Here is a 25,881-nt window from a genome sequence, read left to right as displayed (position 1 = left end):
TAGTATTACTATATAATTATTATAAAGCATTATTGTAGTATTACTATATAATAAAGCATTGCTCTATAAACGTTTTGTTATATAGTGATTGAAAAACATGTTCCTTCATGTTCATTTCAAACTCTTCTAATTATGACTGGCAGATTTACGACCTGCTTGGTTTGATGTGCACCTGATCCTCTATGCTGTCTCTGAATATATATATATATATATATGTGTGTGTGTGTGTGTGTGTGTGTGTGTGTGTGTGTGTGTGTGTGTGTGTGTGTGTGTGTGTGTGTGTGTGTGTGTGTGTGTGTGTGTCTGCCTGGGGGGCAGGTAATGCCCTGCACACCAAACTTTACTGCAGAGAGCACTGATCCCTGTTCAGAACTAAACATGAGTAACCCTTGCTTAGGAATTTCCTATTGTGTCTGTACATCTGCCCACGTGGTTCTCACGAGGACCCGATTATGGAGTGTCACAAAAAGGACACTAAAGAATACAGAGTGTTGGGAAAAGAGGAAGGTGACTGTTGGGAGAAGAGCGCTTTATTATCGCCAGTGTAAAAAAGAAAACACAATTTTCATCTCAAAACATTTATACATATGTACATATTTTATTATTGTATACATACTCTGTATATGATAAAAATCTTCAGTTTCACCCCTCCCCTAAGAATTTTTTAAAATTATTTTGCCATGCTGGAGAGCCAGCCTAATTTAAAGAGGGAGGAGCTAGCAGGTTCCTCTTCCTGACTGGCTAACTGCCTAAAAAGGTTTCCGGGGCGGAAGTTGTCCTCTGAAGCAGGAATGGATGAGGGAACCGCCTGAAACAAATGTGTGAAAATCTCCACTCATTCATGTAGGTATACAACATTAAGATATGCAAGGCAAACTGCAGCTAACACACCAAACAAGGGCAATGTTTGTCTGTCATACATATACCGGTATTCATGTTACCTTCTCAAAGAGGCGGCCTAGAAATGACTGACCATTTCAAAGAAGCTTCAAGTTTATTCAAAACTTGAAGCAGTTAGCCACAGCCAAGCCAAGTCACTGGCCTTTACAGCCGGCGTTTACGAATGCAAAGCAAACCCGACTGCTAACAAATACACAGCAACCACCCACCCACAGCAACACAACACCCCAAACAGCAACACCATATCACCAAGTGCCTGGAGATCTGCTGCTTCACCTCCCTAGGAGTTCGTAATTCAAAACTGAAAGTGCAAAGTAAGAAAATTGCTCATTTGTGGTTTCATTAGAAGACAAAGCAAAACTCGAACAAAAGCTGGCTTCTGACCTCAGAATAACAGTTCCCACTTTATCAAGCAGGGCTCCTGCTATCTTAAGTAAGCAAATGGAAGTTCTCAAGTGATACACACACACACAAACACACACAGAGCACTCACAAGGGGTGTAGCGATGTCTGTTGCTATGGTTGATGGTTTGGCTTTCCGGGAACTGGTCATGCTCAGTGGTAGAAGGCCAAACCTACAGAAATCAGTTCAGAGAGGACAACAGTTGACTGTAGCAAGTTACATCTTTGTGCATTAAAAAAAACTCTGCTCTGTAGTGTTATATATCAAATTATCCATTTTCAAGCTGTAGGGGTTGTTAAAAGAGTGTGATTTCAGAGGAAGAACCATTCCCCAGTGTAGGCGCACACACACATCCCCTTGCACGTCAGCCCTGAGGGCGTGGAGCGGGTCATGTGCTCACCGGATCTGGCTGCTGGCCAAAGGAAGGATGTTGGAAGGTTCCTGTGAGCTGAGGCTGCCTGTGCGGCGAGTACCCTGCCTCTCCCAGCCTGGCAGAAGGCCCAGGAGCACCTGGAAATGACGTCAGGCCTCATTAGACGAGGGAAAACCCAGCTCAGAGGGCGACGACAGCTCCATCGTACGACACGGCTGTGGAACATTTCCGGCTCGGCAGGAAAGGGCAGACACTATGAGTCCATGTAAAGATGCGGTTTAATGACAAAACTGCACGCAGGGGGGGTGTGGATTTGGCCCAGGGCTGGAGGAGCAGGATTTAACAGAGCAAATGTAGCCCCAGTCTCGTGATGGGCCACTGATGCCATGTGTCTGTGTCTTAAGATATAGCACAACTCCACTGATACAAGACAAGTTTCAGGAAATTATCTGCTGCAAATACACAGATTTAGAAGGATATAATTTATAAGTAGAAAAAAAGTTCATTTTAACACACAGAATTTCCAGGTTGCAGGGGACAAGTGTTCAGATCCCAGAAGGGTTGAAAATATTGATTCAATTATTTGTTTTCAAGTCACACAGCTCCGTGTGTGTGTGTGTGTGTGTGTGTGTGTGTACACTTACTGAGGTCCTCTGTGAGACACGGTTCAGGTTGCTGTTGAGATGAGGGGTGAACACGTCCAAGTCAAATGGGTCGATATGGCTCTCCAGGAAGTCACAGATCTGCTGGATCCTGGACAAACACAAAGGGGAGGAGCACAAGTCCAGCATGACATCTAGTGGAGAATTCTGCTGCGTCAGAAATGTTCACCTCCACCAATAAGAACCAATAATACAAAATTAACAAACAGTATTTAAAAAAACCCCCTGCCATCCAGGAAAGGTTATAGCTGCTTTTTGTCCTGTCCAGGAATGTGTGTGTAGAGCAGTGCAGAAGAGTGGAGGTGAAGGGTGGATGTAAAGGAATGCAGTGAAGAAAGCTATAAGATACAAGTGAAGGGTGGAGGTGAAGGGCAGAGAGCGAAGGGGTGGGGCTGATGGGCAGAGCTTGAGGGTGGAGCATACCTGGGATCCTGCTGTGAGCGGGAGGTCCTCCCCTCCTCCAGTGGGGAGGTCAGAGTGACCGTGAGGTAACGCAGGTCAAACAGCAGCTGCAGGGCTCTGCTCTGGGTGATGAGGAACACTGCCTCCTATGGCACAGACACCCAGACACTTTTATTCTCTGGAGATATTACAGGTATTTTATATTATATTTTAATTTCACATTATAGTTATATTTTATGATCACATGTTTGATCACATCCATCCATAGTTCACATGAAACCATCAAAACTGAAAACCACTCTGGGCATGTGTTAATAAGGATGTCTTTGTATTTGACAGAATATATACTTTAAATAAAAATAAATCAGAGAGAGAGAGAGGAGGAGTGGGGGGGGAGAGAGAGAGAGAGAGGAGGAGGAGGAGGAGTGGCAGTTGCGTCATGCCCTCACCGAGCTCTCCGTGGGCTGGCTGAGTTTCTCGTACTCCTGCAAAACCTGGTCCAGACAGCCTTTCACCAGCTCCAGCAGAGTGATGCTAGGCAGGGCATGACCTCCGACCCTATTGACCTCAAGGCACAGGTGAAAGAGCAGAGACTGAACATACGATGATGGCTGTGGAGAAAACAGACACAAAAGTTACAAAGTGACTGCGATGTTTACCAAACACTGCCTTCAGTTCCAGTTGTAAACCGCAGGTGCCTACGAGGTTCACGTTCTGTAACCCACGTTCTGCTCCCAGTGCTGTACTTTTACCTGAACAGGAAGATGGATTTTGGACGTGACTGTTTTGCCTGACTCCGCCTCCTCTTGAATCTCAAACTCCTCCCAGTTTGTGGCGGTGCTTAGGACGTGGCCAGCAGTGCCAGCGTGCAGGGAACCCGCAAAGCCGCTTAACAGATCCTGACGCACACATCCATGCAGCACACAAAGCGCAAAGAGTCATCATGAGTCAAACAACTTATTTTATATTATTTCCAGAAACATTTTTGACTCAGTTTGCTTTCATTGGTTGTTTGTCTTTATTCCCAAGAGGCTGTCATACGCTCTGTGTGTGTGTGCGCGTGTGTGCGTATGAGACTGCATGCATGTGTGAGGGTGCGTGTGTGTTCATTCTGACCTTGGAGATAGCAGCGCTCCAGATGCCGTAAGCCTCCATGCTGCAGTCGAGTAGCTCCTCCTTCAGGCCCGCCCACTTGGCTTGTGCTGGGCTTGGCTCTACACTTTTGGCCACTCCCCCCTTCCCTAGCTTCCTGCCTTGGCGTGGCGTGCCCCTACCCACGTCCCCTGGGCCAGCCCCCCGCTGGCCGAGCACACACTGCCTCAGGCTGGGGCAGAGCTCCCCTAGAGACTGGCACAGCCTGGCCATAAACAGGATGGCGCTCATCGAACCCGGCGCGGTGGCGCCCAGCTCAGCCTGCACGCTGCCCAAGATGTCCCTCACGCACGCCAGGCAGTGCTCCCTCAGCGCCTGCTCCACCGCGTCCGCGTCGCAGCCAAAGGAGGCAGCGGCATCCTCCGCCGCGTCCGGGCGGGGCGTCTCCGCAGGGAGGTAGTGCTGTACGTCATCCAGGCTGGCCTTGAGCCTGGAGTCCAGCACGGCACAGAGGGTCTGCACACGGGGCGTTAGGGCCCGAGTCTTCATGGCCAGGCCGCTCTTTGCCTGCGGGTCTCGCTGGGACACGCTCACCCAGGCCGCGTCGCCCGGCAGGTCGCCGGGGGTCTCGGCCCACAGGAACGCCGCGACGTCTGCCTCGTACCGAACGCCCCGGCCAAAGCCCGCCGGGGTGGGTTGACCCTCCAGCTCTCGCAACGCGGAGCCCAAAAGCTGCCTGGAGCCGGTCGAGATCACCTCCATCGCCTCCTGCACGACAGCCTGGGGAAAGACGCACGAACATTTGACGCTGCCTTAATCTTGACAGAATTCCTGACCTGAACGTTAGGAATAGGCCACTTAAACAGACCGGGCTAGCTGACTGGCGGCCGTTAGCAGTGGGAGTGCGGGAATACCGCAGTGGGACACCCGCCAGCCTGGGAAGGTGGCAGGAGACGACCGCTACACCCAGCATCCCGCAGCCTGGCGTACCTGCAGGCGCTGCAGGAAGAGCTCCTGCAGGAGGTCCTCCCACAGCCGGAGTGGCTGCTCCAGGAGGCGCTGGCACACGGTGCTCCAGTGCAGGCTGACCGCCTCGCTGCCCAGCAGGTCCCACACACCGTCCCTGATGGCAGCCAGCCCCTTCACGCTCCGGACACACAGTAAGAGGGCGCTCACGCCAGCACGCATGTCCTCTTTGCACCTGAACACACATCAGAGCAAAGCAGAGGTCAGCACAGCACAGCACAGCACAGGTCAGCTCAGCAGAGTCTGTAAAGTCTATTCGGTATTGTTTCATTTGTTCCACTTATGTGGATTTCACTTTTTGGTAAAAGTCCTTTTAAAAAACAAAGAGCGTTACATAGAGAAGGAATACTCATCAGGGAGACCTTTTAATTTGTTACAGGTACTAACGTTGTTACCGCCCTGCGAGAATGTGGCTGCCAAATAATAGGCGATGTCAGAAAGTGCATGTTGAAGTTAACAAACAGCAGCATCGCTGGGGTGCATAGTCATCCAATCACAGAGAGTCTCCTGCGCGGTGTGGGAGGACGGGTGTGGACACTCACGTGTCTATCCACTGGTGCAGCGTGTCTCGGAGCAGGTCTCCTTGGATGGGCTGGGCCAGGGTACGCAGCGTGGGCTGGAAATCCAGGACTGAGGGCGGCAGGTACTTAAACCAGCTCCCTGCACTCCCCTCGGCACGGAGCACCTTCCGCCCCCCGCCTGCAGCGCCGAGCACAGGAAGAAAAGTGCCACAGTTCGTCTTCATCGTCAGCCTTCATCACGCTCTGCTCATATCTACCCTGCATTCCAGCTTTACATTCTAAGCACGCAGAGTGCCTTTTCAAACAAACTCAGTTTAGCTTGGCTGTTGTAATAAAAGTCTTCTAAGGAATTTTCAAATTACAAGTGTTCACGTAAATAAATGAGACTTTAAAAGGCCTTTAACATACTTATTTACTAAATAAGTCAACAAATATGTGGAGAAGTAAACCATGTCTCTTTAAACCTTCTCTTGATTATGACTAGGAGTAATCAACTCATGGCCTCGCCTGTAGCTGAGGAGGAAGTGACATTCTCCAACGTGCTGAAGAGCAAACCGCATCCCAGCCCAGGCTCCGCCCCCCAGCCAGGCTCCGCCCCCCGGCCCTCCGGAGGCATGTAGAACACAGCATAGGCCTGGTACAGGGTGGTAACCAGTAGCTCCACCAGAGCGCACACCTGACCCTTTATCCCAGATCCTGGGGACCAGATGTATATAACTCTATACAAGTATGTAAAAAACATTTATTTTTGGGTGACAAACTTGACTCACATATCTGATTTTATGGTAATGATGATGAAAAAACATTCAAACATACAAATGTTTAACATTTAATTACCCATGTTACAATCAAACTCTTGTCAATGAAAAAATGTTACTCAATGCTGGCGTTTGTGATAAGCCTATATTTATTATTTGGAATATTTCAAGACCACTAAACAGCAGCACATTACAGAATCTCTGCAGCTGGATACTAATGAGTTCCCCTTAGGGTTAAGGGCCATGTGTCCTTCAGCCCATGAAGAAATGGGGTATTAAGGAAGCATTACAGCAGTTGCAGTCATACACACAACTGCTGTCACTAAGGATGCTACTTGCAAGAATAACTTCCTTCTGCTTAAAAAGAAACCGTGGGAAACTGAAAACATCTAACGTCGATGAGATTGTACCATGTTGGGGTTGGTTGAGAAGCTGCTGGATGGAGGCTTTCCTGGCCAGCAGGAAATCTGCTAGAGCCTGCCGAGGGGAGCTGTCTTCCAGGAGCATGGTAGACACCAGGGCTTCTGATATTGCCTGGTCAGAAACAGCCCTGCCACGCAACACCGCCCTGCTGTCCAGCAAGATCGTGGACCTGGGCAACAGAGGGACGCAGGGCACGAAAACAAAACAAAACACGGTATTTTAGTGTTTTGTGTCCAGGGTGAAGAACAGAAAAAATAAAGCCTTCAGCTGACATAATTCAAGGACTACAAGAATAAGCTGTAGTTGATTTTAACTTCTCAGATTTAAAGACTTCTGTTCAGAATTAAAAAAAAAAAAAAGTTGATTTGTAAATAGTAGATAAAAAGCTCACAAAATAAACAGAGTGTGTGCAGTCAGCAAGCAAACTGTTCTAGAACTGAAAACCATGCCAATCGCAGGCAAAAACCGCAGACATCTGGCTCAGTGGTAAGTGTACCTGAAGTGTCCGGTGGCTGCCACCTGCCTCACGAGGATGGGGAAGCGTGAGAGCACGGGGCTATAGTGCGGACCTCTGGCCTCCAGGTGCAGCTGGTTGTGCAGGTGGCAGCACAGCAGATAGAGCTGTGTGGCCTCCAGGTACTGCGAGGACTCAAGAGCGCTCCATATCCGCTCAGGAATCTCCAACAGCAGCTTTATTTGCGACGCCATTGTGTAGAACCTCTCCTTCGACTCTTTCTGATCCTGGCAAACACACAAAAGGGGAAAACGCTCGTTCAGGACTGCAGTGCTGTGGAACTTACAATCCTGAGACAGGACTGTAAAAAAAAAAAAAATAACCGAGCCAAGAGTCACAAAACATTGCAATGGATCGTTTCTGAGTGCAGTTTTCTGTTATAGTTTCCCGTGATGAGACGGTGCAGTGGAATAACTGCGCGCTTGGCAGTGATGTTGGCGTTAACCAGCTTCCCCACCTGACCCTACCTAGGTGACCTCAGCCGACAGTCCCAAACATGCAGGTCACGTCACCCTACCTCCTCCTTACTGCGACTTTGAGGAGTCCTCTTCGTGTGTTTCAGCTGGCTACAGTATCGGTACATGTCCCGGAGAGACTGCACGACACTCTGCGAGCGCTGCCTCATCTCCCCGATCGTGTCGGCGGCGTCGATCAGGTCTCGGTAGCGTTCCCCCACCATCTGGCGCAGCTCTTCTTTCTTCTGCTCGATTTCTCCGCGGACTTGGCGCTCGACCGCCCGGATTTCGTCGGTACTGTAGCGCTCGAATAACACGGTCGGGTCCTTAATTTCGGACACCCGGACAGACTGGGCGGGTAAAGCTGCCATCGCTTCCCGGAGCTGCCAACTGGGCCAGGCGCAAGAAAGGCTCTCCAAAACTCCACGTAAACAACAGCGCCAGAGGTCACAGGGAAAAGGGAAGCGTCATAGAGACAGCGCCTCCTACCGGCGGGGATGTGGTAGTATCCATGGCCTGACTGTAATCAACAGCCGCACCCTAACTCATCTCAGGGACAAGCTGATTTATTACACAGTTTATCGGGTTAAGTTGGGGTAAAAACGCGTATATGCGACTTACTTCAGAGTAAATCTTTTTGTTCTTTTATTCTAGCCAGCTTGCCTAATGTAACTACGCGTGCTTAAATAGCTTAAATAGGAAGAATAAAAATATTTAACATCTAATTGTGTTTTTATGGTATGCTCTCAAACCTATCTCTCTGTCTCTCTGAGAAACAGTTGTATAAGCCTGTAAGATAGCTCCCTAAACAGTACTCATTTAAAAAACGGTGTGAAATACAGGGGAGGCTCCTCTTTGATTTGCTCCAAAGTTTATAAAATGAGCTGGGCTAGAAGTCCAGTCGGAGCAAACATTATGTGATTATTTATTTATTATTTTTAAATTTGGATTATTATTTACTCAGTGTCACGTAATCCACTCAGATACCCTCGCGTATTTGACAGGGTGGTGAGAAAGCTGCGGTGGGATTCCGAGCGTATACGTGTGGTTTAAAGCTCTTGTAAAAATCTGCGAAGGCGCTTCAGATGGCGCACCTCCAACTACGGAACAGGTGCGGCACGGCAGCCCGGAAACGACACCAAAGGAAACTCCAGGTAAGCGAGCTACAGATTCTGGCGTTACAAAAGTACAACCAATTAACAATTTATAAAAGACAATCGTGAAAGAAAGGAAAAGACAAATCTGGTCGTGTTTATCGTACGAGGTGATGCGAAACCTCGGGTTTAATGTTTAAATAGTCAATGTTTTATTGTGATTACAGCTGAATAATGGGCATACATGTCAAACTAAGAAATAAAATATAATTTTATCAGTTGTATGAATGATGCGAACACTTGTCATCTATTGAGAGGGCTCTAGTCTTTAACTGAAAATGTATGAAGGACAATATTTAGACTAAATTCCTTAGGTAGTCTAATTTAGGGCTAAGGGACTTATGGAGTATCAAAAACAAACGAAAAACACCTATACTGTGTATTTTTGTTCTATTATATTCTGAAATAATGTCACACACAGCAACGTTATGATTAACAGATTCCGGGAAAAAATACGTAAAAGCCCCGTCCTTTCCTTCTTCCCTGCAAACTTCCGCGAGTGGCTTTTCTCGGAATAGCAGGTCCATTGACGACGGTTTGTTGAGCTGAACGTTTAGTCCAGACGAGACGATGGAGAAGAGGGACCTACAGCAGGACTTCCAGAACCAGTTCAGTGACGTGGTCACCAGACTCTCCTCCAAGCAGCTGTTCCAGTCGGACTGGGACATCGCCTCCTTCGCCATTTTCTTCATTTTCATTGGCAAGTTATATTAAAAGACGTTGTACGTAATACACAAACAAACAATCAGAGAAGGAGCACACACACACACGGTGGGAGAAAGGCTCCAGCAGATCTTAGAAACAACATCCGAGATCTCGGTTTTGGGAACAACTAAGATACTACACAGGAACCTCAAACAGGACCCGAGCTTGAAGGAAATATATATTTATATATATATATATATATAATTTATATTTATATATATATATATATAATTTATATAAATTATATATATAAATTATATAAATATATATAAATTATATAAATATATATAAATATATATATATATATATATATATATATATATATATATATATATATATATATATATATATATATATATATATATTTATAAATTTCTATAAATAAAAGCCAAGCACTTTCAACATCACAGTTCCGTTAACCCGTATCGTGGTGTCCTGCTTCCTCAGGCATGGTCTTGCTCTTGGTGATTCTAGTTCTCATCAGGTGCTGTTGCTGCTGCTGTTGTGATGATAAGGTATTTGAGAATGTTCCTAACGACCTTAGTTATAGCAACATAACATAAATACATCACTCAGTGTTGTCTCTGCTGACATGAATTCTCTTCGCGCTTTTCAGCCAAAAACACGCAAGGTGGGCATTGACAACATGGCGCTGGAACCATAGTTTAAAGACGAACCCAAGCACCTCTGAAATATCGAAAGCCACCTTTTTTAACTGTGTATTTCTGAATGCTTTTTTGTTTAAATTACGTGCAAGGAGTAGCAGAGAGAATGTGTAAATAATGGGTAGTGTTTTAGAAAGCAAATATTCACATCCAGTCATGTGCTTGTATCAACATCGCCAGTGTAAATATGGTGAACAAATTTCTAGGCTATATTAAATGTCTACTTTTGGACATTTGCAATAATATTTTTGTCTAATGGCTGTGCGAAATGCGTCTCATCACCATAGAATTAAGATTCAATAAATATTTAATTATTATGCATTATAAGTGTTGTAAGTGATGATACTCAGATATGTATTACTGCATCTCAAATTGCACAGTAGGCTCTATATTTTGAGGGGTCTCAATAGGAAGTTTCCATCAACGGCCTAAAACCTCTGACACTACATCTGGTGACCTTAGGGAAAGCAGCGATGCACCAATCCAATCACTTTCATTTCAGCCAGTCAGCAATCAAGAAATAGCAGCAAAATCCAGTCCCCACATCTCTGAACAAATGCCATGCTTCATGCAGACAGGGAGGTAGTCTTCTGCAGTTGTAGACTGTTTATCCATTGTTATAATCCAGTCCATTTCTCACACAAACCCCTGAAGATACACCAATTACACATCCTTCTGCAGTGTTTTATCCAACATGAATCGTAAATTATAAGAGGTGAATCTGAAATGTGTGTGGAGTGTTAACCTTTTTAAAAATGTAATTTAAATTCAAACTTAATACAAACTCATGGAACACAGACCTCGGGAAAAAGCATGTTTTCTAGAACACTGTACCCAGGAAGAGCTCATAAACCCTTCACCTTAATCAAAGAACCCACATCATGGTCTAATAATTAGATCAAATTCAGAACGCGACAATCAAATTAAATAATTCCGTTTTGCATATATATGCATATATATGTTTATTGCACAGTTATAATGTTATCAACATTAAATATGCCCTGGATACACTGGAAAAAGAGCTTTTGTTCTACAATGAAATCAAGGTTAATCAATATTTCTCACGGAAAACAAAACCAAGTGCATTCAGCATCAAAAATAAATTAAATTGAATAAATTAAACATGGCTGACAGCAACCTTTCCGATACGAGGACAAAGTGACGTGCGATATCCAACACTGCTGAGGGCCTGGCAGACCTAAAAATCAAGCTACATAGTGTTTCCCTCTATAGTTTCATTTTATAGTCCTGGAATGCTACTTTACAGAAGTGTCCATATTGAAAGCTGCAGTCCCTGTGCTAACAGCAATGTGATGACAAGCAAACACCCTCAAGCATTTTAGTGTTGCGTCCCACAGCAGGGACCCGTCCATGAACTAACTCACCAACACTCCACATGTTAACAGCCCGAGGGCTTCGCTTGCTTGTGCAGGTTGTACTCACTACAGGAATGTGTAGCAAAGCGTAAAAGACACTAAAAGGCTCACGACAAAGACTGGTAATCAGATTTTGATCCTTTCTCTCAAACAATTAGGACACTTCACAGTTTCTGTTCAGAATAAATTACTGGATAGAACGTCAGAGTCTGTAGAAACCCTCAGTAAGAGACACATGTATGGCAAAATGCACCTCATGTTAAAGTACTTCATGATTACTGAAGGGCTGACAAATCAAACGTCTTTTTCTTCATTTGATCCAGTAAGTTGAAATGACAAGACTCAGGATGTGTGCTGCCTACTTACCGATGTTCTTTGTCTACCCCTGATGTGGTCGATAAAAACATTTTTTATAAATGTTTTGCACAAAAAATATAAAGCAATGGACCTGGCCCTTAAGGTATAGGGACTAGTTACATATTAGTTGAAATATGCTTTCTAGTGTTTAGTGATATATGTGTGTAATTGGACACATTTAGAAGTGAATAAGATACATGCTCGGTTTAAAAAGGCCTGTAGTTCCAGAAGCTGGAGAACACAGAAATCTGCAAAAGAAAGGAGACAGAAACCACTACAAACACTGTTATCGTTTCATCGTCCACAAACATTTGACTGCCTCAAAGTAACCAGTTACAGGCAAGGAACTAAAACACTCGCCATTTAACAGTCAAATCGTCAGTAAGTAATCTTCACCTCTTTAGAGCTGCAGGGTGCATGCAAACCATAATGGGCAGGCCCTAGGCCCAGTGGGAGGGGTCAACCACACCCACCTTATCTTTGAGTTGCTGGCAGAGCTGCAGGGAGATGGTGAAGAACACCAGAGTGTCATTGAGCCAAGGCACCACACACTCCACTGTGTGCACGTGGCTGACCTCAAACTTACTGCTGCCCAATTCACTATTAAAACAAGGATAACCATATCCTGCTTTAAATGGAAACAACAACAACAACAACAAGATAGCATTCAAAAACCACAAGCGTATGTGTTTTATGGATTCCAAGAACATGGTAAGGTTCCCATCACCTTGCTACTTAAAGAAGGAAAATAAAACAAAGCAAATATGAAGACTTACAACATTGCCCCAGGGTTATGGAGCACTGAACCTCCTGCTGGTTTGAAGTTCTACAGAGGAGGAAGAAAAGAAGGGATCCATTTAAAAAAAATTAATTAATAAAGTTGTGGGATTCCAGTAGATGAGATGGTGTGGTGTCTCCTGCGTGGCTGTACCTTGGTGGTGTTGGGTTGTAGTACATGCAGCTGATAAACAGTCAGACACAGTTTACTGAGGTTGATGTACAGGTTAAGCATCAGGTCACCAGGCAGCGCAGGGTTGAACATTTTCTGTGGAGTGAAAAGTGAAAGCTATAGAGGAAGTGGGGAGGTGGGTAGACAACCCTGTAACTGCCTATGTCCACTGCAGGCTACGGCAGGATGACTGAGATTTACCATCAGGCCACTGGAGGCGAGCTCAGGCAGGGTCATGGTGGCTGGCGTGGTCAGGCGGTTACGCGCTCTGATCAGCTGGAGCATCACTGCATCCATGAGCTACAGTGAGAGAGACACACAGCTGCGTTGAGACGCACACACACAGAACTGCATTTCACACGCACGCACAAACGCTTAACAGAACCCACCCCGCATTAAAACACTCTTTCCTGCTGAGCAAGAGAAATGTGCTTCTACCTTGGTTTTAAACATTTATGAATATGTGGTCATACTGCTGGAACTGAAGCAACAGCGTCTAAGCAGGTCAGAGCCCCATTCTGCCTCCAGTCCACTGAGGCAGCGGGGGACTTCTACAGGCTGCACGTGTGCACCATGGGAATTTAACCCACAAGCTTGATCTCACTATGTGTATGTTAATTACCATTACCTAAATGTTCTTAAATCCTTGCATTTAAAATGTTCATATATTTACCTGTTCCCACATCCTCTTAGCCCCACTACTGGTGCCAACACCAGCACATCACTACAGACTTTATGAGCTTCTTACAGGTGCTCTCGTGCAGTCAGTGAAGAACGTGGAACTTTTGGTATCACCATTCTCGGTAGCCAGTTGTTGTCTTGCTGATCATGGCTTTGAGTCTCAATGTACATGCTCCTAACATAGCAATGTGCAATCATCTCAAACATTCTATTTAACTGGTCTATGGTTAAAGAACCAAATTATTCTTCTTGGATTGATCACGGTTTGCAAATCTGGCACGAGTCTTCTCTTGTACTCGGCGGCGTGCGAAGAACAGGGCCCAGATCCGCTTGACCCTGATGAAGAGGGCAGATGTAGCCCAACACACAACCAGCTTAGGAAAACACTTACAGCTTCGAGCACAGGTGGGGCCTGGTTTACCTGGTAGGTCGAACCAGAAGAGGCAACGCGGGAATTTCTGAATGACGAGTACGAACGCGTACACCCGAGACACTCATAAGACGTAAAACTGCGCGAGCGGCATTCTGAAGCAGCAGCGGAGGTTGCAGTCGGCCCTGACGAACCTTATTGACCTCGGCCCCGGTTTTAAAGTGGTAGCTCTCGTCACGGCTGCTGAGCAGTTGAAGCGCCTGGGTCACATGGTTCCTGGCATCCTGCACCTGAGGACAAAGTTGAATCAGTGCACTGGGCTGTGTTAATGCTAAATGCACCACACTGAGAGAAGGTTAAAGGACCAGCTAAACTAGTAAACACATTAAGTAATATAGCATAACTGCAGTAAATGGCATCAAGTAATCTGGCATAACTCCATAAAATATGATAAGGTATGCTCATGTTCTGTAGCCCCCCTCCGGACATAAACATGATATTTGGATTTAATGGACAGCCTACCTGCTGCAGTTTCCACTGTTTATCATCCCGAAAAGCAAAATGCAGGGGTTGATTGCTTTTAGCAACTTTAATGTTGATGTCCTGTAAGACAACAACGTGACGACACCATCATTTCTTTGAAATCAAACAGCCGCAGATGGCAACATTGTCTAAAAAGAGGCAGAAACACTAAACATTTCGTAGCTCAGCTTTCACGTGAAATCGGTGTCTCACTCCTTAAATGCCTGTTGAACTCATTGCAAAGCAATACACCAACACTGCGCTTGAAGTGACTACTAACAACAACTCATGTTCATGACGAAGTTAAGGACTGATATTACCAAAGGTCAGAATCAGCATCTTTGAAAAACAAACCAGACGTTGGGGCAAAACTCACAGCCTGAGTCAGTGCCTCCCCCTGCATGGTCAGAACCCCTTTGACCTGGTCCATCCTGCAAAAGAAAAAACCCATCCACGTCTTAGCACGTATAAACCTTACAGCGTTCAAAACCAGCCACGGAACACAGCATTTATGGTGACTGCATTTATATTATTACACTAAAGATGAACACAGTCGAAGCGTATATTGTTATCTTGTCCGTGTGCTGCGCTTGGGTTAGCATCTACTCTTAAGCAACCCCATCTTACGTGGAGCTGCCCAGTATGAAGTTCTCTTGTTTAAGCTGTCCCTCGAAACCCGGCGTGGCCACCGAAAAGCGCCTCGCCGCTTCCTAAGACGGACGACACAACACATTACCGAGGGATGAACACAGCTTTGACAGAGATTCATTCCGCGTCAAAACTGATCGTGACAAAAACAAATAAATACATAAACAAATAACTACCTTCAAAATATCCTGCAGCTGTTTCAGTACAGCATGCACCTCCTCCTTTAGGAGCCAGTTAAATTCTTCCTCCTTAACACGAAAGCACATGATGTATGAGTGTTATATCGCTTATAAAAGGGTGGATGTCGCATTACTACACAACACTACACGCTGACAAGTCAAGAGAAGCGCCCGTCTGCAGGCATCCATCAATGATGGACTAGACGGCAGCCAAACAGGCCCAAACAGAGCCTTACCAGCACAGCCCGCTCTGCTTGGCTCGCCGCAGACATGCTTGATGCTTCAAACACAGACTGTCGATCGACACCGTGCATTACCAGTCAGTGAGACCCGAAACCCGCAACGAAAACACAAAACTGAAAGCTGCCAGTATAGCTGTGAGACCACTGGCCAGCCCGCCCCCTTCACTTCCGGCGGGTGTCACAACAAAGCCGTCCGGCTCCGTCACGGGAACTAAAGGTTCCACCCCGTTCCCACGGGCTGCGGATACGCTCGAGTTTGTGTTTATGCGTCCATACAGAAAAATTCAAAGCGATAGCGTTTCTTAAGATAAAATAATGCATAAATAATGGATAAATAATGGTTTATTTAAATAGCAAACAGTAACTCCAAAATTGCGTTTCCAACGTGTAAACCATGAATGTATTTGTTACCGAATCACATCCTGATCACTCCGTCCAGTGCATTAAATAAAATGTAATCCGTCATTAAATTAAATATAACTCGATAGGTGGAAGATTTTCTTATAGGCTATAACTCCGAAACAGCGTAGAACAGTGGTATTCACGTCTGCACCTGGACCCCACATCCGTTTGTAATTCTTGCACCTGGCTGGCCAGTCATCCTTCCGGAGTCCTGGATAAAGGGAGGGGCAAACCCGCAGAACTTGGCGCTTGAGGGCTGTGATTTGACCTTTGCTGTAGAGGAACGCGAATAAAAGATTCAGTGGTATCAGTCTTAGGCTCAGGCTTAAATTTGGTTTTTGTTTTTGCTTTTTCAAAAGCTAGTTAGGGCTTTTCTTGCCCTGCGATCATTCAACTTATTTTCGTTTTTGGCCTAAATGTTTAGTAATGTTTCATATACTGGAACATAAAAGAAGGGGAAAAAAGGTGCAAGAACAGCCTAGAGACTTACTGCCCTTCAGAGTTTAGTTACAACCCTGAGCACATCTGATCCAGCTATATCGAGGAATTCATTAGCATCTGAAAATCAAAGCCAGGCACATGGGAACTAAATTCTAAATCTTCTTAAATAATGAGTCTGAGGTGATAATGTCTGAGCTGAGTGCAATGGCTCAAAACAACAGCAAAACTGGACACTGGGTTTGTTTATTCGGAGAAGGATTCAGTTGACTGCACAAAAAGCTTGACTTTCACATTTACAAGAAATTATAAATATGTCCAATTAGCCATCACTCTCCTTCCACCACTGGAAACAGCTCGTCATTTTACACGGTCATTAGGACTGTATAACCCACACAAAATCAATAAACCATTTACAGTAAGAATCCATTAGCCAACACAAAAGCCTACAATATTAAGACACCAGATTAATAAATTCAGTAGGGTCAAAATGAAAGCGTGTTAAATCTTGTACTCACCGAGTAATCCAGCCACACTAAATCAGGTCACACAGCTTACCATGGAGTCTCAGAGTCCATAGTCATCACTAAATTCTCTCATTACTCATTTTGGCATTCAATGTTTAGAAAATGAATGACCCTGTATCTGATTTGAGTTTTAAAACAAAAATACTGTCTCCTCACTCAAAGGCAGCACAGTTGAATGAGAATGTGAACTTTAAAACCAGCAACAAAAGAAGCACAATTATAATTTATGAATAAAATATGAAAATACTTTCTAAATCTGCCTTGAACTGAAGAGACTGACAGTTTACTCTCCAAGATCATGGAAAGGTTTTATAAAATAATAGATTGCCAAATTCTTTGGAACCTTGAACCTTGGCCAGTGACTCAGACCCAAAAAACAAAAAACACAAACCAAAGGACTGACTGCCACTAAAAACATGAAATGGCCTTCTCTTTTCAAACTCCCCCCAAAACACAAAAGGCTTACATCACTGAACTCTAAATAACATTTTCTCCTCATCTAGTCACAGTATATCTGAACCTAAATGAGTGACCAAAACCTGCAACTCAAAATGGAAACCGGCAGAGACGTCAGACACTCAAATGCCTTGCAGAAAGCAGGAAATTATTTTGTTTCAAATAGACCTTCATAAAACAAAGCAAAAAAACCCCCACCATGTTTTGCATTCTTTATAATGCATAAGGACACTGTCAACTCTATAAATGGTCATCTGACCTGAAACAAAGACAAATGTGCTTGGCCAAAACAGAATGTGGTGCTCTTCTGAGATAAATAAATACACAGGTGTGGGTTACGATATTAAGGCAATGCAGTGACATTTATCATGCTCCTTTAGCCTTTTTGCGAGAGGCAGTTTATGGAATTCTGGACAACAACAGTTTGGTAGAGGGAATTAAATCAAGTACAATGCAAAGATTTAGGCGATAAATAAACACCCCCCCCCCCCCCCCCGGCTTCAGACCAGAGTGAAGTGTATGCAGTGGGCCGTAAGAGATGCAGAAGCAGAGAGACCCTGCCCTTTACCAGGAAACCACCTCGAGCTGGGGACACGGCGTCAGTGCAGTGCACAGAGGAGGCCGCCGCCACCGACGATGTCATATCACACATGGAAGAGGAACGAACGTACGAACGAACGAATGAGAGAGAGAGAGAGAGAGAGAGAGAGAGAGAGAGAGAGAGAGAGAGAGATCACTGTAATGAACAGAAAGACAAGGTCCGTGGTCCAGAACGTTTGAGGACATTTTCAGGGATTAGTGGATGTAGGCTCGGTACACCGCAGACATATCATTGTCTGACTGGTCCAATGCCTTCGCCCTCTTGTACACCTGCCAAAGAGTGAGCAATTCAATTAGACAAACAGGATAAGAATCAATCTGCCAAACCCCTGTCTGCTGTTAGTCTTTGGTTCCATAGAGCTTCTTAATTTTCAACTAAGCTTTTCTTGTGTATAATGTTCAAGCACATAAATCATAAGGCTCTCTCACCTCATTTGCTGCGGCTGCCATAGGTGTTGGGTGATTGACAGAATCGCCCATGGAAATGGCTAATCTTAAATCTTTCTGAATGTGTTTTAGGTAGTAATCTGGTTTGAAGTTGCCCTGCAAGATATCTAGAGGAAAACAAATAAAAACAACATTCAGTGATAGGATTCAAACCACTTTTGAGTGTTACATCTATACGCAGTGGCTAGTAATTTGGCATAACTCATTAATTACAGTACAGGTAATGTCTAATGTTCCCGAGCATTTATTTGCAATGCAAGCGTAGCAGCATTCACCTACTTTGGCATTTCTGGTCCACAAATGTGCTTGCCATCTGTCCCTGACAAAGAATATCCAAGAAGGTCTGTTGTGATTGGCCCGTAGCCTGGGCCAGAGTGAGTCCTTCAGCAATGGTGGCCATGAAACTGCCTTGCACCATGTTGAGCACCAGCATCATCCTCGCTGCGTTGCCAGCTTCACCTGATCAGCAAACACACAAACACATCTTACCTAGCAATCAACCACAGGTACAGCCTCAACATAACCACCTTACCTACCAACCAACCACAGGTACAGACTCACACCTTACCAACCAATCACAGGTACAGCCTCAACACAACCACCTTACCAACCACACCCAAATATAGGAACAGCATCAGCACTCTTCCATCCATGCTCAAATATAGGTCCAGCCTCAACACAAACATCTTAATAACCACACCCAAATTCAGATACAGTCTAAATACAAACACCTTACAAACCATACCCAGATACAATCTAAACAAAAAAGAAAACCTCATCAACCTACACAAACACCGGTACAGCTTAAATACCAACACCCTACCAACCATGCCCAAACACAGGCACAGTCTAAATACAAATAAAACTTACCTACCATGCCCAAACACAAACACTTTATCAGTGCCAAACACAACCACCTTAACAATGCCAAAATATAGTTATACAGACATAATGGAGTGTAATGAACCTAAAAAGAATGAGGTTTTGCCCATAGCCTGGAAGCAGCTGCTGCAGTCTTCATAAACAGAGCGATCTCCTGCTGCCACAATGACCAACATGCCGTCGTTAGACAGTTGCTGGCTGCCTGACACTGGGGCCTCCAGGAACCGACCTCCTCTGGATGTGATCACCTAAAAAAGACAAACACCTCAGCTACACAAGCCTCCCAGCAGGGGTACAGAAATGGGCTTCCACTAAAGGCACAGAGATGGCAGAGTACTCAACATTACACAACAGAATCAATATATTTTTTTTAATATATATATATATATATATATATATATATATATATATATATATATATATATATATATATATATATATATATATATATATGTATATATATATATATATATATATATATATATATATATATATATATATATATATACACACACACACACACACTTTAAACCATTTTACCAAAACCTCATTGCATAAACTAGAATAAAACCTCATGTGAGTCAAATGGATGTTGCTGGATATTCTATAAGACAATAGTGTCATGGCACAAGCACACAATGCTGCTGTCCCTGTTTAGAAGAACCATCAAAGGTAAACACAGTACTACAAGTGTGTACAATTTGTCATAGAAATTTTAATTACTTATTTTAAAAAGGTTATTTAAAAACATCTAATATTTGGATAAAAGTCAGTTTAAATCTAACATTGATTCTATTCAAATTAAAGATGGAAATGGCCTCATACCATCATATCCACGTTAGAACTCCCCTTTATTTACAGTCCTTACCTGCGAGAGCTCTGTAATAGTTTCCGGATCAACAGTGGACATCTCCACGTAACACTTCCCTGGTCTGATTCCCTGTAAAACACCACTGGGCCCCAGAACAAGCTGGAAAACCAAGAAAGGTGGACATCAATGCTACTGAATTCAACCTACGAAGTCATTAGTGGCTAAGACGGTGACTATTCCAACACAAAGCAAGGTGGCACTCGAGAGCTCTAGTGTAGTGTTCTACCCACATCTCTGGCAGCTTTGGGGTCAGACACGCAGGAGAAAGTGATGTCACACATGGACACAACCTCTGCTGGTGTTCGTCCTAACCTGGCACCCTCTTGGATGAACAAGTCGCACTGCACAGAAGCATTGGGCTGTCAGGGAAGGGTCATGCTTTCCTAACTCCTAACAGGAAACAAGAGCCTAACCTACAGCAGTTTACCTTTTCTGCCGTGCGATTCCACACAGTGACAACATGACCCATCTTCAGCAGATTAGAGACTATGCCACTACCCATCAGTCCAAGTCCAAGGAACCCTATCCTGTTTAAACCAAACAAAGGCACACAGACCCCACCCACTGGCATTATGTACTAGTGTATATAATATTTATATTCACTTGCCTGGTGTATGACCGTTCTAGACTTGTGCTAAGCTAGGAGGGTCATGTTCTGGAGGGAGCTTTGATTAGTGTTCTCCCTGCTTTAAAAGAACCCCCAAGAGACCTCCAGGACTCAAATCAAGAACCCTGGTCTAGAATTTATTCAGTGCCAGCAGCACGAAAACAATATTTACATTTTTGGCATTTAGCTGATGCTTTTATCCAAAGAAACTTACAATTATGACCGAGTACAAGTTGAGCAATTGAGGGTTATGGGTCCTTAACAGTCATAACTTGGCAACTTAAACCAGCAACCTTCTGATTACTTGTGAAGTACCTTCACCACTGAGCTATCACTGCCCACAAATGTGTGTGTACCTATGTCATTGACACTGAGGCAGTTGTTTTTTTGCCTTATGAAGAGATGCCTCAGCCTTGGGGTAATACCTTTTGTCTGTGGGTGTGATACTGCCATTGACAGCTGTGCTGTCTGCAGCCTGAATAGAAGTTGAGCCGGTATCCTGAGAGAGAGAGAGAGAGAGAGAGAGAGAGAGAGAGAGAGAGAGAGAGAGAGAGAGAACCACAAGCATAAGTGCTCAGGGCTGCTGCTGACCTACAGAGTGCTTCAACCCCTTAAATGAATGAGCATTAACACTCACCTCTTCAATAATTTTTAACCGTTTGCTGATGGGCTCCATCGAAGAGGCTGGCTGTAAAATTAAAATGATCATTATGTATAACAAAACATGAAAGGTTTTCTGCAAAAAATAGCTTTTTGCTAGAGCTAGTAGAGGAATCGGGGAATAGCACTGAAAACAAGAGGATTCAAATAATTTAACATGGTCATGAGCGATCTTTATTTGCATAGTTAGCTGATCAGAAATCGGCCCCTGTAGCTTATCCATGTTACTCTAGCAGAAAAACACCTGCACCCCCCCTCCCCCAACAAAAGCAGCGTTAGACACTGGAAAATTCTCTCTCTCTGCCACAAACGCTTCAGTTTAACTGAAATGCTGCAACATAGCAAAACTCTGACGGGCAGGGCAGACACGAACAGCAAGTGGTCAGAAAAGCTTGAAGCAACGGACAGGCCTGGCTCCTTTCCTTCTCTTCTCGGCTGTTCAGGATCATTTCACTTCTGTCCATAACATTTGAAAGAATATGGTGTTCAAAGCAGGAGGAAAAACACAGGGCGAGAGAAGAGTGCAGAGGGGAGGGAGATTTCACTAACCCAGACATGGCCAAGTGTCTTTTGGACACTCATGCACATAAGCAAATTGGCCTGGATCCTCTGCTCGGCTGAAAACAGCCTTTTCCAATGCATTTCTCATTCATTTTTCAAGAGGAGCAGGCTGCTAACAGGGAACACAGACTGATCAGTTAGTACAACTATAAACCATGGCAAAATGTTCCGGATGTTTTGTTTTGTTTATATCTGATGCTACCCAGCAAAGGAACGCATTTAAACTGTAGCCTATCCTGTACATGACGTCAGGAAATGTAGCCACGGTACTCGGGAGTATGGCTTTTGTCACCGTTCTAGCCAAACAGCAGTGATGAAGGGGAGGGGAAACCATTCTAGGAGTGAAACAAGCATCGCTACTGAGCTATGTGCAGGCGTCAGAGTGCAGGAAGCGCCAACTAGAAGCATTCTGGGTCTCCTCTTACCTTCTCAGACTGGCTGAGCAGAAAGTGATGGAAATGGGAGTCGTCCTTTACTGGCTATAATGGAAAAAAGTTAAATTGGATACTATTCTCTGAAGAGACTTTGTGACCTGATACATGGATAATTTGTGACTATATACAGCTGCACGGGGGAGGGTGTGTGTGTGTGTGTGTGTGTGTGTGTGTGTGTGTCTGAGTGTGTTACAGAGCAGCAAGCTGCCAGAGGTAAAGCCCTCATCTCAGACTGCAGCACGCCAACGTCCTCATTTGATTATTATTTATTTTATTAAGCCTCTGGCACATGGCACCATGAAAAATGCCTGTCGTCATTTTGCATAACTCACACTGAATGTTCTCAATCCCTTAACCAAAACTCAAACATTATAGATAACTTGAAGTCTGAATATATGGAGCCTCTACATATTTCTTATAGGAATGTTTTACAACATTCACTGGTAATTACTGGTTAAAGTAATTGCCCCCTTTGTATAATAGGCTTGGTCATTATTAGGTATGACTGCAACCAAGTACTTCCTGTAGCCACTGTTCAGTGTCAAATCACTGCAGAGCAACCCTGACCTGCTATTCCACACACCACTGTTGAACTCAAACGGTCAATGTCGGATCCCACTACCTCATCTCAGCGGCTTTATTTCTTTGGCCAGGCAAAATTGTTACATTTCTGATGGTACTTGGTGCAAGAACCAGATTAGTTTGTGGATAATTTCATGCCTTGCTGTTAGAAGTGTGGCTATACCTGGATTACCCTTACTAGGGCTACACAATGCAGACACACATTGCAATTACAACACACTAGAAACCCCCTAATGTGATATGGTTAAAGACTGGCCTATATTACTTTGCTTGTGAGTGTATGAGAGCAATGAGTAACATAAATCCCCATAGCAGAGTCACCCTGAAGTTGTAAGATTTGCTATGTTGAGGCACTTTCCAAAGTTTTGGTATTTTTGAATCATGGTGTGTTAACTAGAAGTTGCATCATGCCAACCCCACTTTGACTTTACATTTGTCACTGGACTCGTCAAAACATGCCTTTATATCATCATATACCATTCTTATCTTTATATTAACACATACCATAAACGGTCATTAAGCCTATTAGCAGGCAATGACCTTCACAGCTTTCAAGCTGTGTGACGGATGCGCAGCACAACAGGACCCCTTTGCCTCCACCCATAAAGCAACAAGGTGAAGATGACATCATGAAGTGTGACTACTACATCTAATTTATTATTTTTTTGTGGGAAGGAGGGGGGGATGTTTTATTTTTTTAGATAAAATACATCTTAAATGAGCATTTCATTCAAGTCCCCAACTATAACCTGAACTGTGTTCCTGTCCAACACTAAATCAAGGTGCTTTTACTATTTGTGACTGGACCTCATCACATCCATTCTGTCTGAACAATTATCTGCTTCATTTGAGACACAGCAAAGCGCAGATCAAGCAGAGCAAATGGTGAGTTTATCACCTACACTGCTCTCCCATTTGAATCCTGAAACTGTTCCAGCCACCAGCCGTTGCACAGAGGACGGTTCTGGGTCAGAGTCAGTTTGTTCCTTAAGGGAAAGAGAGACAGATTTACCATATACTTAGACTTGATTTTATCCTGCTAAATAAAGCCTAAAGCTAGATGCAGTGCTTATTCTAAAGGCTTTGGTGTGAATGCAGGCCACAGTGCAAAAACAGTAGTAGTCGAGCGATAAGGGTCTGAATGGGACAGTCTAGACTGCTCCGAGACATAACAGTATGATCATAACAGCGTGGGTCGATCGCATGACTCCACCGCACAGACTAGAAGGCATATAGCCTGTGAAAAAAGCTCAGATGAGCTTGTTTTAAAAAGGAAGCACATAAACGTGTCACACCCTTAAGCCTCTTGTTACTATTTGAAACTACAGCAAGAACCACAGACCTTGTCAGAAGAGCCACCCTTGAATGCGTCTTCATCGTCTTCTTCTATTATCTTCATCGGTTTTGCAGGAGCTTTGCGCCCCTTGTCTGTTTTATTTTTGTCGTCTGAGGCGTGTGCCTGTAAACACAGCCGTTTCACAGGGGGTCTTAGATCATGATTCCTCAGGCATATAAAGCTGACTGCCATCCTTTCAGCCTGTTAAAACACAGTGGGGGGGAATACTCTGGGCCACGTAATGACTGGTGGATAACAGACTTACGGACTCTTTCCCCTTGGCCTTCTTCAGGTACTCTTCAACAGCATCAACTGCCTGTTGGAAGCGTTTGCCTTTGTTTATCTTGACCATGTCTTCCTTGTGTGGATGGTAGGGTTTCAGCTGTTCAACTTTTATCCAGGCACTAATTGGACAAAGCATTTCATCAGTCAACATGGGATTCATCTACACACAAAACCCTTAAACTACCGCAAACAACCACAGTAAAACATTCCATGTACTCACTGATCTTCAGTCCCAAAAAATTTTACAAAAAAGCATTTTTTGCCTCTTGGTTTTTTCAGGTCTTTTGGGGGACTGACGATCTGAAAACAGAAGAATGGGTTCAAGGTCAGAAAACGGCTCAAACAAATATGACCTGTAAATGGTGGGTTGCGATCCTTTATCGATAAGCATTTGAACTTAACGTCAGAATAACGAAATCGATGAAACTGTAAACATTACAAGTTTAAGGGAACGTTTAGCTGTAGTTTAGCTCAGAACGTACCTTTCCTGGCCAAGGTGGATAACGTCCAAGTTTACCCCTAAGAAACATCATAAGGGAAAAGTTAACCCATCTTTGTGTTCGGTTCGGTTCGGTTCGCTTGAGGCTTAAATGAGAAGTAAAGTCCAGAAAGACGACACAGCTGGCATTTCGACGACGCAGCGGTGCTAGCTAGCTAGCACTAGTTAGCTAACCTGGCTAGCGAAGTAACACTTCTGCGTTTCCAGCGAGCTTGATAGGGCTACATGAAGTTGCGCACAACCAGAACAAGTCAACGGGAACTAGCTAGTTAGCTAGCTGAGTAAAAATGACATGCGCTGACTTTAAGTTTTGTTAAGACGAAACAAGTCTTCCTTCTTCAGAATAGTAGCTATCTTATTGCTGGCTGGCTAACTTGTTCGAACAGCTAGCTAGCATACTAGCCTGCGCTACGGAGAAGCAGCTTACTGAATTTGTTTGGGTTTTGAATCGTCGGATAGGCTGATCGCCACTTGCAAAATTATGCAAACACACCCAAAACATTAACTTTTAAATATGTTATGGTTTAGTAATAAGTCGAACAAGGAAAGGTTTTAAAAATAGAATATCTCACCAAACCAAATCCCCGATTCTCAGATGCACAGTCGCCATCTTAAAAATGTTACTGAATCGTTGGCGTGAACCCAGAGAAAGAACACACCCACTTACAGATCACGTGACCCATGACTGAACCCAGGGAAAGAACACACCCACTTACGAAACACGTGACCCATGACTGAACCCAGGGAAAGAACACACCCACTTACGAAACACGTGACCCATGACTGAACCCAGAGAAAGAACACACCCACTTACAGATCACGTGACCCATGACTGACCCCAGGGAAAGAACACACCCACTTACGGGTCACGTGACCCATGACTGAACCCAGGTCGTTTGACTTTATTTTTGTCTCCA

At 44.3% G+C, this 25,881-nt stretch overlaps 4 protein-coding genes across 8 annotated transcripts; 1 reads left to right on the top strand and 3 right to left on the bottom strand.

Annotated features, from left to right (window-relative positions):
• Positions 1 to 512: 512 nt before the first annotated feature.
• Positions 513 to 8,000, bottom strand: cog1 (component of oligomeric golgi complex 1). 2 transcript variants are annotated; one of them, XM_027014674.2, is made up of 15 exons: positions 7,592 to 8,000; positions 7,057 to 7,301; positions 6,548 to 6,729; positions 5,887 to 6,075; positions 5,401 to 5,557; positions 4,823 to 5,033; positions 3,857 to 4,612; positions 3,493 to 3,639; positions 3,190 to 3,351; positions 2,762 to 2,886; positions 2,321 to 2,429; positions 1,704 to 1,813; positions 1,394 to 1,475; positions 1,150 to 1,201; positions 716 to 808 (listed from the first exon to the last, which is right to left on the bottom strand). In XM_027014674.2, exons 1-14 carry the CDS (start codon positions 7,898 to 7,900, stop codon positions 1,196 to 1,198), a joined length of 2,790 nt encoding a protein of 929 aa, XP_026870475.2. In that variant the 5' UTR covers positions 7,901 to 8,000; the 3' UTR covers positions 716 to 808; positions 1,150 to 1,195. The 2 variants fall into 2 exon arrangements, with proteins under 2 accessions (XP_026870474.2, XP_026870475.2); XM_027014673.2 differs by lacking the exon at positions 1,150 to 1,201 and having other exon boundaries at positions 513 to 808.
• A 183-nt stretch (positions 8,001 to 8,183) lies between these two features.
• On the top strand, positions 8,184 to 10,284 carry smim22 (small integral membrane protein 22). Of its 3 annotated transcripts, XM_035529390.1 has the most exons (5): positions 8,184 to 8,267; positions 8,534 to 8,683; positions 9,202 to 9,383; positions 9,836 to 9,903; positions 10,005 to 10,284. In XM_035529390.1, exons 3-5 carry the CDS (start codon positions 9,254 to 9,256, stop codon positions 10,050 to 10,052), a joined length of 246 nt encoding a protein of 81 aa, XP_035385283.1. In that variant the 5' UTR covers positions 8,184 to 8,267; positions 8,534 to 8,683; positions 9,202 to 9,253; the 3' UTR covers positions 10,053 to 10,284. The 3 variants fall into 3 exon arrangements, with proteins under 3 accessions (XP_035385283.1, XP_035385278.1, XP_026870477.1); XM_035529385.1 differs by lacking the exon at positions 8,184 to 8,267 and having other exon boundaries at positions 8,304 to 8,683; XM_027014676.2 differs by lacking the exon at positions 8,184 to 8,267 and having other exon boundaries at positions 8,304 to 8,683; positions 9,123 to 9,383.
• A 697-nt stretch (positions 10,285 to 10,981) lies between these two features.
• Positions 10,982 to 15,566, bottom strand: rogdi (rogdi atypical leucine zipper). The gene is made up of 11 exons (XM_027014675.2): positions 15,372 to 15,566; positions 15,133 to 15,204; positions 14,936 to 15,018; positions 14,685 to 14,739; positions 14,309 to 14,389; positions 13,981 to 14,076; positions 12,937 to 13,035; positions 12,718 to 12,831; positions 12,563 to 12,612; positions 12,260 to 12,386; positions 10,982 to 12,034 (listed from the first exon to the last, which is right to left on the bottom strand). Exons 1-11 carry the CDS (start codon positions 15,447 to 15,449, stop codon positions 11,993 to 11,995), a joined length of 897 nt encoding a protein of 298 aa, XP_026870476.1. The 5' UTR covers positions 15,450 to 15,566; the 3' UTR covers positions 10,982 to 11,992.
• A 2,345-nt stretch (positions 15,567 to 17,911) lies between these two features.
• Positions 17,912 to 25,635, bottom strand: glyr1 (glyoxylate reductase 1 homolog (Arabidopsis)). Of its 2 annotated transcripts, XM_027014734.2 has the most exons (16): positions 25,537 to 25,635; positions 24,948 to 24,984; positions 24,686 to 24,765; positions 24,446 to 24,584; positions 24,187 to 24,303; positions 23,747 to 23,830; positions 22,254 to 22,307; positions 21,245 to 21,295; positions 21,033 to 21,106; positions 20,428 to 20,527; positions 20,231 to 20,341; positions 19,998 to 20,099; positions 19,215 to 19,377; positions 18,527 to 18,706; positions 18,230 to 18,354; positions 17,912 to 18,070 (listed from the first exon to the last, which is right to left on the bottom strand). In XM_027014734.2, exons 1-16 carry the CDS (start codon positions 25,572 to 25,574, stop codon positions 17,996 to 17,998), a joined length of 1,530 nt encoding a protein of 509 aa, XP_026870535.1. In that variant the 5' UTR covers positions 25,575 to 25,635; the 3' UTR covers positions 17,912 to 17,995. The 2 variants fall into 2 exon arrangements, with proteins under 2 accessions (XP_026870535.1, XP_026870536.1); XM_027014735.2 differs by lacking the exon at positions 22,254 to 22,307.
• Between the last annotated feature and the right edge of the window lie 246 nt (positions 25,636 to 25,881).

The sequence above is a fragment of the Electrophorus electricus genome, chromosome 1, assembly GCF_013358815.1.
Source record: "Electrophorus electricus isolate fEleEle1 chromosome 1, fEleEle1.pri, whole genome shotgun sequence".
Lineage (NCBI taxonomy): Eukaryota > Metazoa > Chordata > Actinopteri > Gymnotiformes > Gymnotidae > Electrophorus > Electrophorus electricus.
This window is presented reverse-complemented; position numbering and strand designations above follow the sequence as displayed.

Coding starts and splice junctions, on each gene's coding strand:
- cog1 (XM_027014673.2), bottom strand. CDS start 7,900: ATGGCAGCTTTACCCGCCCAGTCTGTCCGGGTGTCCGAAATTAAGGAC. Junction 6,076..6,547: donor TCTCAACCAACCCCAACATG/GTACAATCTCAT, acceptor TCTGGTCCCCAG/GATCTGGGATAAAGGGTCAG. Junction 2,430..2,761: donor CGCTCACAGCAGGATCCCAG/GTATGCTCCACC, acceptor GTGTTTGTCCAG/GATCCAGCAGATCTGTGACT.
- smim22 (XM_035529390.1), top strand. CDS start 9,254: ATGGAGAAGAGGGACCTACAGCAGGACTTCCAGAACCAGTTCAGTGAC. Junction 9,384..9,835: donor CATTTTCTTCATTTTCATTG/GCAAGTTATATT, acceptor CTGCTTCCTCAG/GCATGGTCTTGCTCTTGGTG. Junction 9,904..10,004: donor GCTGCTGTTGTGATGATAAG/GTATTTGAGAAT, acceptor CGCGCTTTTCAG/CCAAAAACACGCAAGGTGGG.
- rogdi (XM_027014675.2), bottom strand. CDS start 15,449: ATGCACGGTGTCGATCGACAGTCTGTGTTTGAAGCATCAAGCATGTCT. Junction 15,205..15,371: donor AAGCAGAGCGGGCTGTGCTG/GTAAGGCTCTGT, acceptor TTTCGTGTTAAG/GAGGAAGAATTTAACTGGCT. Junction 12,387..12,562: donor CATAACCCTGGGGCAATGTT/GTAAGTCTTCAT, acceptor TTGTTTTAATAG/TGAATTGGGCAGCAGTAAGT.
- glyr1 (XM_027014734.2), bottom strand. CDS start 25,574: ATGGCGACTGTGCATCTGAGAATCGGGGATTTGGTTTG. Junction 22,308..23,746: donor GATTCAAATGGGAGAGCAGT/GTAGGTGATAAA, acceptor TTTCCATTATAG/CCAGTAAAGGACGACTCCCA. Junction 20,342..20,427: donor GGAATCGCACGGCAGAAAAG/GTAAACTGCTGT, acceptor GCTTCTGTGCAG/TGCGACTTGTTCATCCAAGA.